The 15,113-nt window shown below is 32.7% G+C and overlaps 1 protein-coding gene across 8 annotated transcripts in view; it reads left to right on the top strand.

The window, feature by feature from the left end:
* LOC126857561 (peripheral plasma membrane protein CASK) overlaps positions 1 to 15,113 on the top strand; it is a 156,093-nt gene that overhangs the window by 25,582 nt on the left and 115,398 nt on the right. For 7 of the 8 annotated variants that reach the window (XM_050607126.1, XM_050607124.1, XM_050607129.1 and 4 more), the window contains 5 exons: positions 1,869 to 2,044; positions 2,207 to 2,329; positions 3,284 to 3,470; positions 4,002 to 4,123; positions 5,698 to 5,877. In XM_050607126.1, coding sequence (XP_050463083.1) covers positions 1,869 to 2,044; positions 2,207 to 2,329; positions 3,284 to 3,470; positions 4,002 to 4,123; positions 5,698 to 5,877 — 788 coding nt within the window. The remainder of the gene's footprint in view (positions 1 to 1,868; positions 2,045 to 2,206; positions 2,330 to 3,283; positions 3,471 to 4,001; positions 4,124 to 5,697; positions 5,878 to 15,113) is intronic. The other variant, XM_050607125.1, reaches the window with a different exon arrangement.

Raw genomic sequence — 15,113 nt, forward strand, 5'->3', positions numbered from 1 at the left:
TATTTGTGCGACTTCCATTACTTTTATTAAAAAATTAATAACTAAAATTACGCGACAACAAGCGGTAGCAAAGCTGCAAAAACACTTTAAAATATTTTTATTAATAGTTATATTTTTCAGTTTTATAAAATATATTGTTCATTATTGAATTTATATTTTGATATTAAATAATATTATGCATGCTTGCTGTGAAAATGGCATGAAAATTTTTATTTCTAAATGTATATGTAGCTTGGCACTGTTATGGCACTGTTACAGTTTGATATTAGATATATATTTTAGGTTTTTATTTCTATTATTAAAATTATTTTTATTTATTGTGTTTCCTTTAAAAAATCAACTGCATCAGTTTTTTTTTTTGCATTCCAGCACCATTTATATCGTTTATTGATTTAAAAAATGCTGTGTGATGTGTTTTATTTTTTTATACATTACGTTATATAAAGGGATAAAAAATTGTATATTTTATATATTTTTTTTAAGATCTATTATATATTAAATACATGTCTGTAATATGTTTATATTTTAAATTGTTTGCTTTATTAAATGTATATACATATATAAGAATTAACGAAAGAAGACTGCGACAATGCTATAATTAATACAACAAAACTTTTTTGTAAATATAATCACTTAGTTTTTGTAAAAATTAATATATAATTATTATTTCAGTTATTCTCTATATTTTTTTTATACTGCACAATTATTTCAAAAATTAAATTATTTTCATAAAAATAAGATAGATTACATTATATTGGTATTTCTTAATTTATCTTATAAAACGAGGAAACGTGATAAAAATATATTCTTTTTATATAATAATATAGAATTTGTTGAAAATATTTACAAATAGATATAAATATTTATAAAATATGTATTAGCACAATATGTATTTTTCATATATCAACAAAAAGATTTAGATTAAATATAGCTGAAAGTATACTTTATAGATAGAATAGTTATTGTATATCTATACATAGGAATAGATTATATAAAGTATATAATCTAAACATGTGAAATGTACAGAGATATTTTAAATGTTTTATATGTTGTTTATCACCTACATTTATTATATATATATATTTTACTATTTTTTCAGAGAAAGAAAACCAACGTTTTATGTATGACAACTATTCATATAATTATGTACCATATTATAGTATATTTTTTATATATAAAAAGTTATACGCGCAATAATTTGATGATAATTTTTCTAGCGTTTAACGAAGTACTCGCGATCGCAATTATGTCGTCTTTGCTTTACAGCCTTAATCATCTCATCTTTTCCCATGTACACTTTCCAACGTGCAGTGACCTACATTTCCTCTCGTGTCGCTTTCTGTGTCATTTACTGATTCTTAATAAATATAGATTGTTGAAAAAAGTAAGCAAGTTAGCACGTTGGTTCGCAAACGACGTTTGTGCTCATATTTTACGAAAGATCGGTTACTTTTGCGAGTGTATTTGTTTTCGAGGAATGCAGTAGCCTTTACGTCTGACACGTTCGACCCTTGCCATTAATTACACTTGATACGTCCAGTCGATCCGACGATAATAAATAAACGAAAACTTTTCGAATCTACTCGCCACGAGGCGAGTGATCGATTTGATGAGGGAAAGCTGCCGATTATTGGTTTTATAAGTCCATATAGCTACGAAATAAGAGAAAAATCAAATATTATATAAACGCATTTTATATTTTATTTGACTGACAAATTTGTTTGTACTTATCTCGCAAGCGCAATTCGTTTTACGTTAACGATCGACTGCGAAGTTTCCGAGCAATCATTCACGCCTCGCTTCCATTCTGCTGGTCACATCTTGGTAATTTTATCTCCTTCCGACTGACGATGCTCTTGGTCGCGCAGGTCGTGTCGGATGTCCGCACTTCATGGCGCCGGAAGTTATTCAGCGGCGACAATATGGGAAACCCGGTGATGTCTGGTCGGCCGGCGTATTGCTCCACGTTCTGCTAACTGGTACCCTCCCGTTTGTCGGATCTCGAGACAGGCTGCGAGAAGCGATCTGCCGCGGCCGGGTACAGGTAATGGTTGTGTGAAACGCTCTCCCAACGCTGCTAATCCGGATGAAAAACGAGCGGTTCAAAAATTTTAATAACGCTTGCCTCGAACCGCTCGCGCCATGATTCGGGTGGCGGGATTCTTCGCATACGCGGCTAGTAATTCCGATTTAATTGAATTTGCAGATGGAGACACCACTCTGGGATCCCATCAGCGAGCCGGCAAAAGACCTCATACAGAGAATGCTCACGACCGACGTAAATCATAGGATCACTATCCAGGAAGTTCTCAACCACAAGTGGCTTAGAGTGAGTAAAGCGATCGGCGTGCGAAATCTCCGCGATTCCTTTATTTGCGGAATATCATGGAGCTTAGAGAGGAATATCGCGCTTGTGTGTGTGCGCGGGGATGTACGTGTGGATGTGTTGGGATCTATATAATAGTTCGAGCGCGGGCGTTTGATGACGATCAGCATTCTACGTCATGCCGCGCAACTCCTGATGGGGATAATCGATGTAGCGGCTTCCGTTTAATCGCTGATGATAGTACATCGGGTTTTATTTTATAATTACGCTATATATATATATTTTGTATGTATATGTACACGTGGCCTCATTCCCCGTTGTTATGTCCGATGAATGTGCGTGCGTGCGCACGCGCACATTGGTATGGTGCGAGATTTTATATCTGTATGGTGCAACAGTTAGCCAGTGACCTAAGGTAACAACACTCGCGGAGTCACCCCCATACTTCTTCGATGCAACACACGTGCAACTAGGCTATCGATCGATTATAGCAGGAGCAAAGCACATACGATTAATGAAAATAACTGTAGTAAAGTATATGCCTCGCGCTCTGTGTGCATTGCTTAAAGCTTTTTTACGCGGCTGTACGTTCGTCGAACCCTCGAGGACTTTGTGGAAGCACTTTATGATCGATCTTTCGTCTCTCGTTATAGGGGAATAATTCTCGCGATTGTACGAGAAAAAAATATTTATTAATTATATATTACTTAGTTGCGTTGATAATGCTGTTTTTTTTTTTTTTAGCGTTTATTTATTTATTTTGAAAGCAACTAATTTGCGAATGACAATTGTCTATAATAATTTTGTTATTTACAGATGATTATAATTTGAAATATAATTTTCAGAATAATTTTCAGAATATATTAAATAAATTTGGCAAACATATCTCGCTGTCTCGCTTGTCAATAATAACTTTGTTGTATTTTTGATAGCGAATGAACGGATACTAATTTTCAGGATCGTGATAAGGGTGCAGCTCGTATACACTTAGCTGATACTATAGAAGAGCTTAAGAAATTTAATGCAAGGCGAAAATTGAGTAATGCTGTAAAAGCGGCCATCTCTTCGTCGAAATGGCATGCTCCATATTCAGACGCTAATGGTGACAATTTCTCCGATGTCGGCGATGATGAGATAACAACAGGTGCGTTGAAGTCTAGTGAAATTGAGCCTCTGATATATACAAATATGATAAAACTTAATACAAAATTTATTTGTATTTATTTGATAGATTTTTACTTTATAAAACAGATGAATTAGATAATTTTATAAAAATTTTAAGTTACTAATTATTAGAATTTAATTGAAATTTCTCTAAAATTAAGTTTTACCTTTTCATTCTATAGTTGCTTAATCACTCGCGATATTTTTGTAACAATCAACGCAATGATAATGTGATCTAACAATAAGCCAATATTTCATTCATGTGCTTTGGGTTTATTATTTTAACAATGAGATCGATAATATCGCGTAATTTGAAAACTGTATTTCCGCGCACATTCCGTGATATGTCATACGAGTAATAGACTAACCTTTGTATATATATAACATAGCGCGTATTATTAAAGTTCTGTCTATCACAGATCTGTCTATTAAAGATCTTGTTAGAACACGAGTCATTAAACATATTAATATTTCGTAAAATCAATATTTCACACTGTTACTCTATGTACAGGAGCTGTAGCCGAAATTCTCGATTCCTTGGATGACATTGAAATCCTTGAAGAAAGTGATAGATTGATGCGGACAGAAGTTCTCCACGCAGTTGATGATCACCGGCTTCGAGCAATTTTAGAGGTATCTTTTTTTTATGACAACTTGTAATTAAATAAAGAATCGCGAAATATCAGATTACAAAACTGAAAGAGTAAAAAAGTAAGAGCTAAGGAGTAAAAAACTAAAGATTACATTAAACAAAAAAAAATTTAGATTCAAACTTTTTTAGTATTCAAATTTTTCGTAAATTTATCGCTTGGAGAGAGAGAAAACAAATTGTCATATCTAAAAAATTGTCACCAACGTCAAAAACACAATCTCATTCAAATCATCATAAAACGTAAATTAAGAACGCTAACATCATGTTTGTGGTGTGGGAAAGTTGCTAAAAAATTCTATTATACAGTGCCAAGGTAGAGGTCCTACATCATCACATTAGGGCGCTTTTTTAAAATTCGGTTTCTTCATGGACAGCCCTTGCATAATTATTTTCTTATCAACAGCGAGAGCTTCTGCGTATCGAGTGTAGGTAACAGAGAACGCTCTTGGTAAAATAGTTTTATTTTTTATCGACGGCGAAGGGTAACGGTTGCCAACCTCTGCCGCGCAATATTCGCGCCATGTTTGAATTATGTCGCCCCTGTTTGAATTCTGCCGTAATCCAGATCGGCAATCATCTCGAAAGCTTCCTTTTCGCGCGGTTGAATCCCGCCGCCGTTGCAAAGCTTGAGCTCTTCCACTGGAAGTGGCGCCACCCATTCACAATCCTCTCTTTGACTGCTATCCCGATAATATTCACTCGTGCGAGATATCCCGCGGGAACGACCTTCACTCCTTTCAAAGAAAAGCACGCAAGCGCTGCCTCCGGATTGGCAAGATGGCCGCCACGGAGTCTTGATAAACAACATGCCACGCACGTTCAAAAGATCGCATAATCGCGACAACTCGCGCGTCGTTATAAATTTACTCTTCGGTGGTTCCTGAAGTGTGGCCGAACGAGCCACGTATTCGGAACATGTTTCTCGAGGCTTGTAGCGCTGTCCAATAGAGATGCGTCTCTGTCAGTTAATGTTCATCGGCGATACCGAGCTAGCCGGCGACCTATTCGAAATCGCGGGTCTCCTGGTGAGTAAATTATTTCGATCTAGCAGGATATGAAAGGATATTGTGAATTTTGTCGACAAGCTCAGCCGATTGAAACTTTTAACAAGTAATATTAGCACATCCGTATAATATTTCATTAATCGTTATATATTATTTTATTTTTTTCAGCTCCAATATTTCAGTTTTAATAACGTTGCAATTCTCTTAATTTTTTATTTTGCCAAAAATCATATAGTGTTTTTTATAATGTTATATTTATGAATAAAATAATCATATGCTTGTGTAAAAATATATTCTTTTGAATCATGGTTAAGGAAAGTTTTGAATATTTACATAATTTGAATATTTTACTGATCTTTACTAAAATATTATATATTTCTCTTAACATTTTATCTAAAAAAAAAATTATATATTTATCTAACAGATTTAGAAAAAAGATTTATGAGACTATGAGATTTATTATAATGTTATATATTGTTATATATATTTTGTTAAATATAATACTTTCGATTAATTGTATAAATATTGTTATTTAAAATGTTTGTTTCCAGCTTTATGACCGAATCTCAGCACGCGTACCAACACCGTACCGAGCACCGCAGACGGATGCGGTTCAACGCGCTCGGGAAGTCGAAGAGATCCTTCGAGAAGCAGAGCATTCGGCGGTGCGAAATATCGATAGAGCCGATCTTCGAGAACTTCACGAATTATTGGTTCAGCCGCACATGAGGGTAAGTACGTTGTATTTTAAAATCTGGAGCTAGTACGAGCAGAACAGATAATTTATTTTTCTGTTGACTTTAATGCTAGCTTTTTAACCGTAAAATGGCGCAGTAATATTTCAGACAGAGTTTTATATCTGTATTTACACACAAGTATTTTCTATTTTTCACAAATTTAGCGCCATATTTTTATAGTAAAAATGCATACTTTATGTATGCATTTTTACTATAAAAATATGGCGCTAAATTTGTGAAAAATAGAAAATACTATTCTTTCTTACTATTTTATTACATTATTTAAATTCTTTCATCGATGAATTCTTGATATTAAGATATTTTTTCTGAAATGACAGAAATTAATAGTTTGAAATTATACTGCAAGTGCCTAACCAAGAGTAAATATAATTAATTGATTCTAAGGGGAGGATCATGTCATGCTTGTAATTTCTGCAGGCATAAATATCGACTTTTTTATATTGTTTAGAAGAAAGCTATATAAAGCAAAAGATTTATAAATACGATTGATTCTTAATTAATTTTATATATACTAAAATTTCTTTTGCGACAATTATTACATAAAGAATAAAGTTAACTTGCATCAAAAAAATAATTTAAAATTTTTATATCACGATTACATATATATTTTATATGATTTTACATATATTAGTATTATTAGAAGTAACTTTTTAAAATAATGTTATGTTTACCTTGAATAATTTTGTTTAAAAAATTAAGAAACTAATTATATATTAATTTTATAGTAAATAATAATTTACTGCTATATTTACATATTTATGGTATAATATGCCATATTTATGGTATGGTAATTTTTTGATTACATTTATATGTATTTATGAGTAGACGTTAATTTATATACATTGTGGCAGCGAAACATATTCTGCAATTTCTGGATATAGCAACAAGAAATTGCTTGTGACAGAAATAACTTTTGCGAAATCCGTAAGAGGATTGATATTTGCATTGGATGATTTGTGTGGCGTCTTTTGCCAAACTATTCCGATCTATGTATTCTCATAATTTGATAATGTCCAATTGTGCCGTTGCATCGCTGTTGGTCCTTACAGCGACAATCACTAGCATATTTATCGCGGTGTTTGACATTACCGTAGGATATATCGTAAATGGGGCACAGAAATGTAGGTCGATCGTTAAAATTCTCAGTTAAAAATCCCGTAGCTGCAACGTGGACGGCAGAGAGGAACAGGGGGAAGAATTATAGCAGAAGAAAGATAAATGTAGAGGAGAGCAACGGAAAAAGAGAGAGAGAGACAAGAGACAGAGAGACAGAGAGAGAGAGAGAGAGAGAGACAAGAGATAGATCGAGAACACGGGACAAGCGATTTAATCGGGCTATGGCGCATTCTGACGAGCTATCTCGTTACTAGGCGCCTTATTAATCCGGTCTTTATCCTTGAGGCGCGATACTCGTTATTTATTCGCATCTTCTTTTGTCTTTGTCTGTGTTTCTGTCTGGTTCTATTTTAGATCGGCATCCCGAGAAATTGAGAACCTGGCTATGCTCTTTTACGAGATATTTGACACTTTGCTCTGGATATGGTCAAAATCGATTTGTCGTCCTACTTTGATTAGCGACATAAGTGGAACGAACAAAAATAAAAAGTGTCTGGTGCGAAGTTTACATACATTAATTGAGCCATTGCTTTTGTTTCTTCCATAAAAAAAAAACGTTAATATCTTCAAATAAAATTTTATTTCCAATATTTAGCTTGCTTTTACTTTAAAGTGAAAATTTACATAGCAGTTATTTACTTTAGATTTTTTCTTTTTGAGAGATCCGCAAGATTGTATTTGTCGGAAGCATATGTTTGTATGTTCGGTATATGTAAATATATTATATAAATTATTTTTAATTTAATATCCATATGTTAATTGACGCATTGCATTATCCATTATAAATTAAAAAAAAAAACTTTTTACATGTATAAAAAAATTAAATGATGAAAATATAGTTTATCTTTACGGTAATCTTTTCTAGTTACCATTCATATTATATTCAATGAAGTTATTTTCCGTCACATGTGATCATCTTGCGTATCTTTTTCGCAAATCTCACTCTTCGAATTTTTTGTGGATACTTGACATGAAATATAAAATATAAAATTCGATACAATAAAAACACGCCCGCACGATTTTTACAAATTTTGAAAATATAAATGTAAACATATTTTTGAATCATTTGTGTATTTTTTTAACTGCTATTTAATATAAAAATTACAACCATTATCATTAAAACTATTGGCTATAATATTTTGCAAATTTTTGTAAACGCTATGTATATTGATAAAGTAAATTAAAGTATCACCTCTGCTATATTTTCGCAATTAAATTTAAAATAAAAATAAAAATAAGAGCCTTTAAGTTGTATTTTGTAATTGAGAGAAGAAAAATAAGTTTAGTCCATACTTATAAGAAGGTAAAACTTGTTGCTTCGTTGATAGGGAATAATATTGTGGCGACAAGATTGATCGATGCACAGCTATCAAAGAATGCTTGTCTTACATTAAAATGCATGATATAAAAAGAGAGACAGAAACAGAGCTAAAGAGAAAAAGAGAATTCTTGATCAACTACATGGTCACATCAAGCATCCAAGGAAAAGATTAACGCATGCGCTTAATGTTTTGGAAAAACGAGAAGATCGATGAGAGAGGAGTGCACTCAAGGTTTATATCTCATAAAATTGCATACATATATATTGCGATATAATTACTTGTACACAATCATGATAATAAGTTAATTATCTAGTAATTGGAAACTTAGCAATGGTGTTTATAAGAAAACACATAAATTTGTAACAAATTTTTGTTAATATATATGTATGTATGTGAATTGTTACAGGATAATATCCTAATTTAAATTTATTTTTAAAATAACATTTTCTCTCTAATTAGTCATAAAATAATAGTATCTTGTTAATATTTTCTAAACATAACGCGAAATATACCATTTATTAGAAATTTATTTTAATTAAACTAAGATTTTAACAGATTTAAATTAAATTAAAAATATCTTCATTTGCAATATTTATATATAATTATTTATATATAAAATTTATTATTGTATAGTACATTTTTAATGTTTTTTTTTTAAATCTTATTATTATCTTAATTCTGAAAAATGATTAAAGTTGAAAACACTTGGAACAAAATAATAAGCCATGCTATTTATTTAGTATTGTAATGTTTTCCATAATATCTTTAGAACTATACATATATATAAAACGTCATATGTATATATTTCTCAGATAATAGAGTGTATGTATAGGAAAAAGGGATAATAATTTTGATATTTTGCAAGGAAAGTGTTAATTTCTTCTATATTAATCCTACAAATGTACGCTACTATATACTTAAAATGAGAGAGATGTAAAAGATAAGTGGTTCTTCCAGTATCATTTACAAAAATTCAATCTCTGCCTTAAAAGTACTATCTTTTTTAATAATAATTTTTAATAATTTTAATAATTTAAAATAATTTTTTAGGTATTCACTATTCGTAACTAACAATCATCGTTAGCTCCGAAACACTATATCTTACTACGTACGTACGTTATCAAGTAGTAAAAAGGACTATAAAAGCGACAGTGTTTTCAGAGCACTGAGGACACTTCTTACGAGATCTATTCGAACAGATGAACGACCGTTGCAAGCCGAAAGAAAGTGTCCGCCGGGCTTGAAACTGGATCACGATTGATTGGCGCCGTATCGTCCGGTGGCGTACGCAACCCCGTCCGGTGGTGGCAGCTACCGACGCTGATGGTACTGCGAAACGGTCGGTTCGTCGATGCGGGGGCGACATGGCGCGGGTGTTGGCGAGTCGTGGTGGAGGGCGAAAGGAAGGATCTGACGTACGGGGCGGGCGGCCACCCTTCTAGGGGTCGCGAGAGGGGTCGCTGAAGCCAGGGGGGTGGGCGGCGGGAGCCAGGGCAAGAGAGCTAGTATGCCGCAGAACGTAGATCGCGAGCGACGCGTTCCGCACCCCTTTATCCAAATACACATACAAACATACAGGTTCCTCGTCGCAGGTCGATCGTGCTGCGCAGCACGTGGAGGTGGTCGCCGGATGATCGCTCGCCGTTGACGAGTTGAGAACGCGCAACGACGTGCGGTCTCGCTCGGCCCGCGCGACCGAGGCTGCAGATCGCGCGCGAAGGATAATCGCGAGGAAGTTGCTCGTGTCGTGACCGCGCGTGATTCGCTAAACAGCTAGTAGTGTCAACCGATAGTAGTTAGCTCCGACTTGACCTTTCGTAAGCCTATAACAGCGTCCTTCACTATACTCGCGACGCCGCGATACGTCGCGCCGCGCTGTTATCGGCGCGTAATCGCTGCGTTTTCAGTGTGTTACTCTTGTGATACATCCTGGGCTCTCTGCCCTGGTGTCGTGCCGAAGGTGTCACGACGAAACGAATCGACTGTACGTCTTTTAACGTGCATTACGTCACTATTCCACCTTGGTGAACGATTCTGAAAATATAACGTGTCGTAGATTATAGATGATCAACCTACGCGCGGCTACTGATTTTCCTCATTCACGATTATGCTACTGATTTTGCGCGTCAGGGATCCCGCTTCTATAGATCGCTTGAGTTACTCGCTAATTGAATGATCGCCAACCGGTTAACTCGCGTTTGCCGGCACATGGTTGCTTAGCAGCGCCGCGACATTTTCTATGTAATCAAATTTAGTCTGACTTCGGGATAGGTGCACCTAGTTTTATAGTTGTGACCACTTGTGGTCTGCCTTGTGCGATTTAAATAAGACTTAACTGAATACACGTCCGAAGAGATCTCGTGAGACCGTTTTGACAAGTTAGTTCGCAGTTGATTTAGTTCGCTCACGCGTAAAATTTTATTATACGAAAAGATGATGATATAAATTAATATAATAAACTTTTTTTTATATATTTTCTTTTTATTTGAGACTTACTGTTTTATTTATGATAAGCACAAATTGTGTTGATTGCTATAATTTATTATATAGAAACATTTATATTTGTCTAATTATTTTTTTTATTATTTTATTGTCTAATAACTTTTGTATCATATAACTATATTCTTTAGCATAACTTGAAAGATTTATTTTTCGATCTTTTTCAAGGTTTTTTTTTGCTTTAATATTATTATTAACTTATTTTATTTATAGGTTCGTAAAAGTATTGATTGTAACATATACATGTATATGTATGAATAAATAATAACTATATATACTTAGAAGTTTATCTTTGTTTGATAATTATTTATCAATGAATTATATTTGATAAATAATAATACATATATTTCATTAAAGAATATTGCATTATTTTAATGCATTACATATAGCATGTATATGTGTATTAATAAATAAATGATTTTTTTTCCGAATCATATCAAATTTATATATGATTGATATTTCTCTCTTACTGCTGAAATTATTTTTGTTTTTGTGAAAAACAAACATATCTAAGGAAAGACATAAAGATAAAAGTTAAAATATACAAAACACACACATCGAACACTATTGATCTGTTTGACATATTCTCATGTATCATTCGTGCAAAGCTTCATAAGATTTCGCACGTGGTATTCCCCAACGAGTACACTTGGACAGGTACGAGACACATTTCTCTGCCGTCGGCAAACTGCTTCGAGTAGAAACGAAGTTATCTATCTGCGTCGCCGGTAGAAGCAATCTTGCCGACGTTTCGTTAGTTGCCGCAGTCGCGGTTGTTGATAAATTTGATCGCACCAGAAATCTTCGGTGAGAGAAAACCAATAATTCTACAGCTTCCTCGAATAGTCTAATGATATTTGCTATCCACTTTACTATTGATTTCCATCTCTCAAACTCTGCTGATCTTCGTTATAATTCATTCTACTAAGTAGTAACGATTTGTTTTTATCACATTATCCTGTATCCCGGGTTACACCCGGAGTGTCACCGACACCAGTTACGCGAGAGATTTTTGTAGCTTGGTTTGGCGAAGCCCGAGTTGGCACGGTTGAATGCGAATGTACAAAACATGAAATATGTGTGTGTGTGTGTGTGTGTGTGTACGCGCGCGCATGTATCACGTGCTTGTCAAAATTATTGCAACTCAAATTTATCTTCTTTGATATAAGCCAGACACTGTTATCGCATACTATCATTGTTAGCATAGCCCGTCGAAAATCAAAGATTAATAAAATATATCTTTTTGATATGCTTTAAATAAATATCGCTGTTCAATTTAGCATAAAAAAAAATATACAAAATATGATATACAGGATATTATTTCACTCATATATTTTATGATGTTAGAGTTAAATCTAAAAAAATTTAATATTGTAGTAAGTTCTCATTTATCATTATATTTAATATATTGAGAATTAAGATATATTTAAATACATTTTTTAAATTATATTTTTTAATATATAATTAAAATTTAATTTAATTTAATTAAAATTTGCAAAAATATATTTTAGTTACATATTTGTGATATTCAATTTGCGCGCGCATCAAAAACTATATTTCTCAAGTTCTAATATTTAATAATTCCAATATAAATATAATTTTTAATAATTCTAATTTAAATATCTAATATTTAAAATGTGTAATATTTAAAATATACTATAATTTTATTATTAAATCGTATTATATTGCATTTTTATTTTTTTTATTTTTTATATTTATTACTTACAATTAGCTACTCCAAATATATACACAAATTAATACAAAAGATAAATAGCTTATATAATATTACCAATTATTATGACAAATTATTACAATGACGGAGAGATAAATAACTTAAATTACATTTTCTACGTTAATATGCATTTTATTATCTTACTCTTTTTCTGTCTCTCTTTCTCTCTTTATAAGATCCTTTTAATCTAAATAGTCATTTCGTGGATTGTAATATCTAAAACTTTGTGATTGTTTGGAAATGCCGATTTGCAGTTGAAATTTGCTATATGGTTAGCCAACTATACACATAATGTGCAGCATCTTTGACCTAGTGAGTTCTGTTCTCTATCATCGAAAGACCTGTTCGCTTGATTGATAGAGTCGGAAAGCTTCCAACACTCGTTGATCCGAGTTTTATATTTTAAAGTCTACAATTAGTTATTTTTATCCAATTATTAAATTGTTTTCTGTTATATCATATCTTTTCTCGACAAAATAAATGACACATCAGAACTGCGTAGAATGAATCAAATACATTCAAACGTAATGATTAAAATAATCAATGAAAAATAGGACAAGAATAAATGCAAAAAAAATATATGAGACTATAAATGGAACTATCGTAAATAAAAAAAATATAATAAAATAATAAATAATTTAATGAAGTCAAATTAAGATTAACATAGAATAAAGGATGAAAAAACAACATAGTTTTTCTTAGTCAAGCTATTTATTTTAGAAAAATGAAAGGTGCAAAGAATTTTGCATAATTGCAGCGTTTCTGCAGATTTGTGCATTAATTGAATTTTGGGGATACAGACCGATGATTAATGGCGGCAGGATCGAATTTAATCGTGCATAGAAGATTTTTTAGAACGGTAAAGAAAAGCGCCGATTTGAATTAGAGTGAATCGTTGAATTGGGATAAGCAAATAGTGCAAACTTTTTTTAAGCGGGACTCTATTTTTTTTCTTTCGACGATTTCGTACTATACTCATCCCCGGGCTTTTCTCGGTGACCTTACAAACCATTGATCCTTTCGTATCTTCCACTAGCTCGTATTCGCTCCATCAAATTTACGCACTTTTTTTTTATCGCACCATAGGGCATAGAAAAGATTTTAGGGCGCGCGTTTGAAGCTAAAACTTCTTTCTTCGATCTTGGAAAGTGTTTTTATTACTTATTCTTATGGTTGTTTCAGTTTAATCTACTGGATAGAAACTATGTTTAAAATGTTGTACGTGTTGTAATGTTCTTTTAATCTTCATCTATATCATGTATATGAATGTTACTGTACGTCCATATATGTGATTGTATGAGAAAAGTTTTAGCATGTAGTTATATCAATTCGCGGCCTAAACTATCTAAAAATTTATTTTAAAATACAAACTCACACATATATACTTATAATATAACTATAAATACTCATTATGTAGATTAGTTATTTACTTTAATAAATAGTCATGAGTTGCTAAAGGTAGCAATCAATATTATCTATAATTGTTATTGCATTATCGCATAATGAATTATACCAATTCTATGAAATGACAGTTTGCATAACTATTTAATCAATTAAATGAGATTAAAGTTGATGACGCTTAATATAACTATGAGCTTTAAGTAAGTGTTAAAAATTTACAATGCTATATACGTATAATATATCGTAATGCTATATTTAATATTTAGAAAATAAAATTATCTCGCACGATTTGAAATTTTATTATTAAAACTTGGCACTTATCTGGCAAGATTGCGTGATATTGTTCCAATACGTTTAATAAAAAACAAAAATAGTATAAAAATGTAATCAATACAAGAATTATAAAAAAAAGAATATCTTGTTATGAAATGTAATAGAAACTGAAAACATCTTGCAAGATGTTTAATTGACATGATTAGTTATATTTTACATTCGAATGTGCTAATAATCACATGTAAGGTACAGTACAAGTTTGAAAAGAGAAATTCTTTTTCTAAAGAGTAAGCTAAGTCTATAGTAAGTATGTCGATATGTGAATCAATATGTGACTAACGTCGCGCGCGCGGAAATGGGATGGGAAGGATGTGTGGCGAAACGAAGATCTGGCAGTTGACGGAGGACGATATTGCATATTGTGTCGAAATTGGATTCGTATGTAAATGCACGGAAATCCTGTAGCTTCCGGGGACGTTCCTTTTTTCAGAATAATCCAATGCGAATCTGACGACGAGATATCTCGCGTCCACTTTCGTCGATTAGTACGACTCAACGCTTAAAGGGATTACGCGGTATGATTCTAGGTAAAAGGTGATATGAATCATATAAAATTGATGAAACGTTGTTTGCCATCAATCGATTAAATGCGGCGAAAATGATGAAATCGGTTAAATCGACCGTGAAAAAATACTTAAATAATGCTATCCACATTCGTGTGAACATGCGCGGATATATTCTTTTCTGGTGCATATCTCGACTGCGCCGTCACCACAAATCAATTAGTAGGCCAATAGTGTTTGTAAGTAAGAAGAATGAGGTTGCTTAGCTAGGAAATTACCAGTCTGAATACGTAATGTGGAACA

Source organism: Cataglyphis hispanica, chromosome 22 (genome assembly GCF_021464435.1).
Source record: "Cataglyphis hispanica isolate Lineage 1 chromosome 22, ULB_Chis1_1.0, whole genome shotgun sequence".
Classification (NCBI taxonomy): Eukaryota; Metazoa; Arthropoda; class Insecta; order Hymenoptera; family Formicidae; genus Cataglyphis; species Cataglyphis hispanica.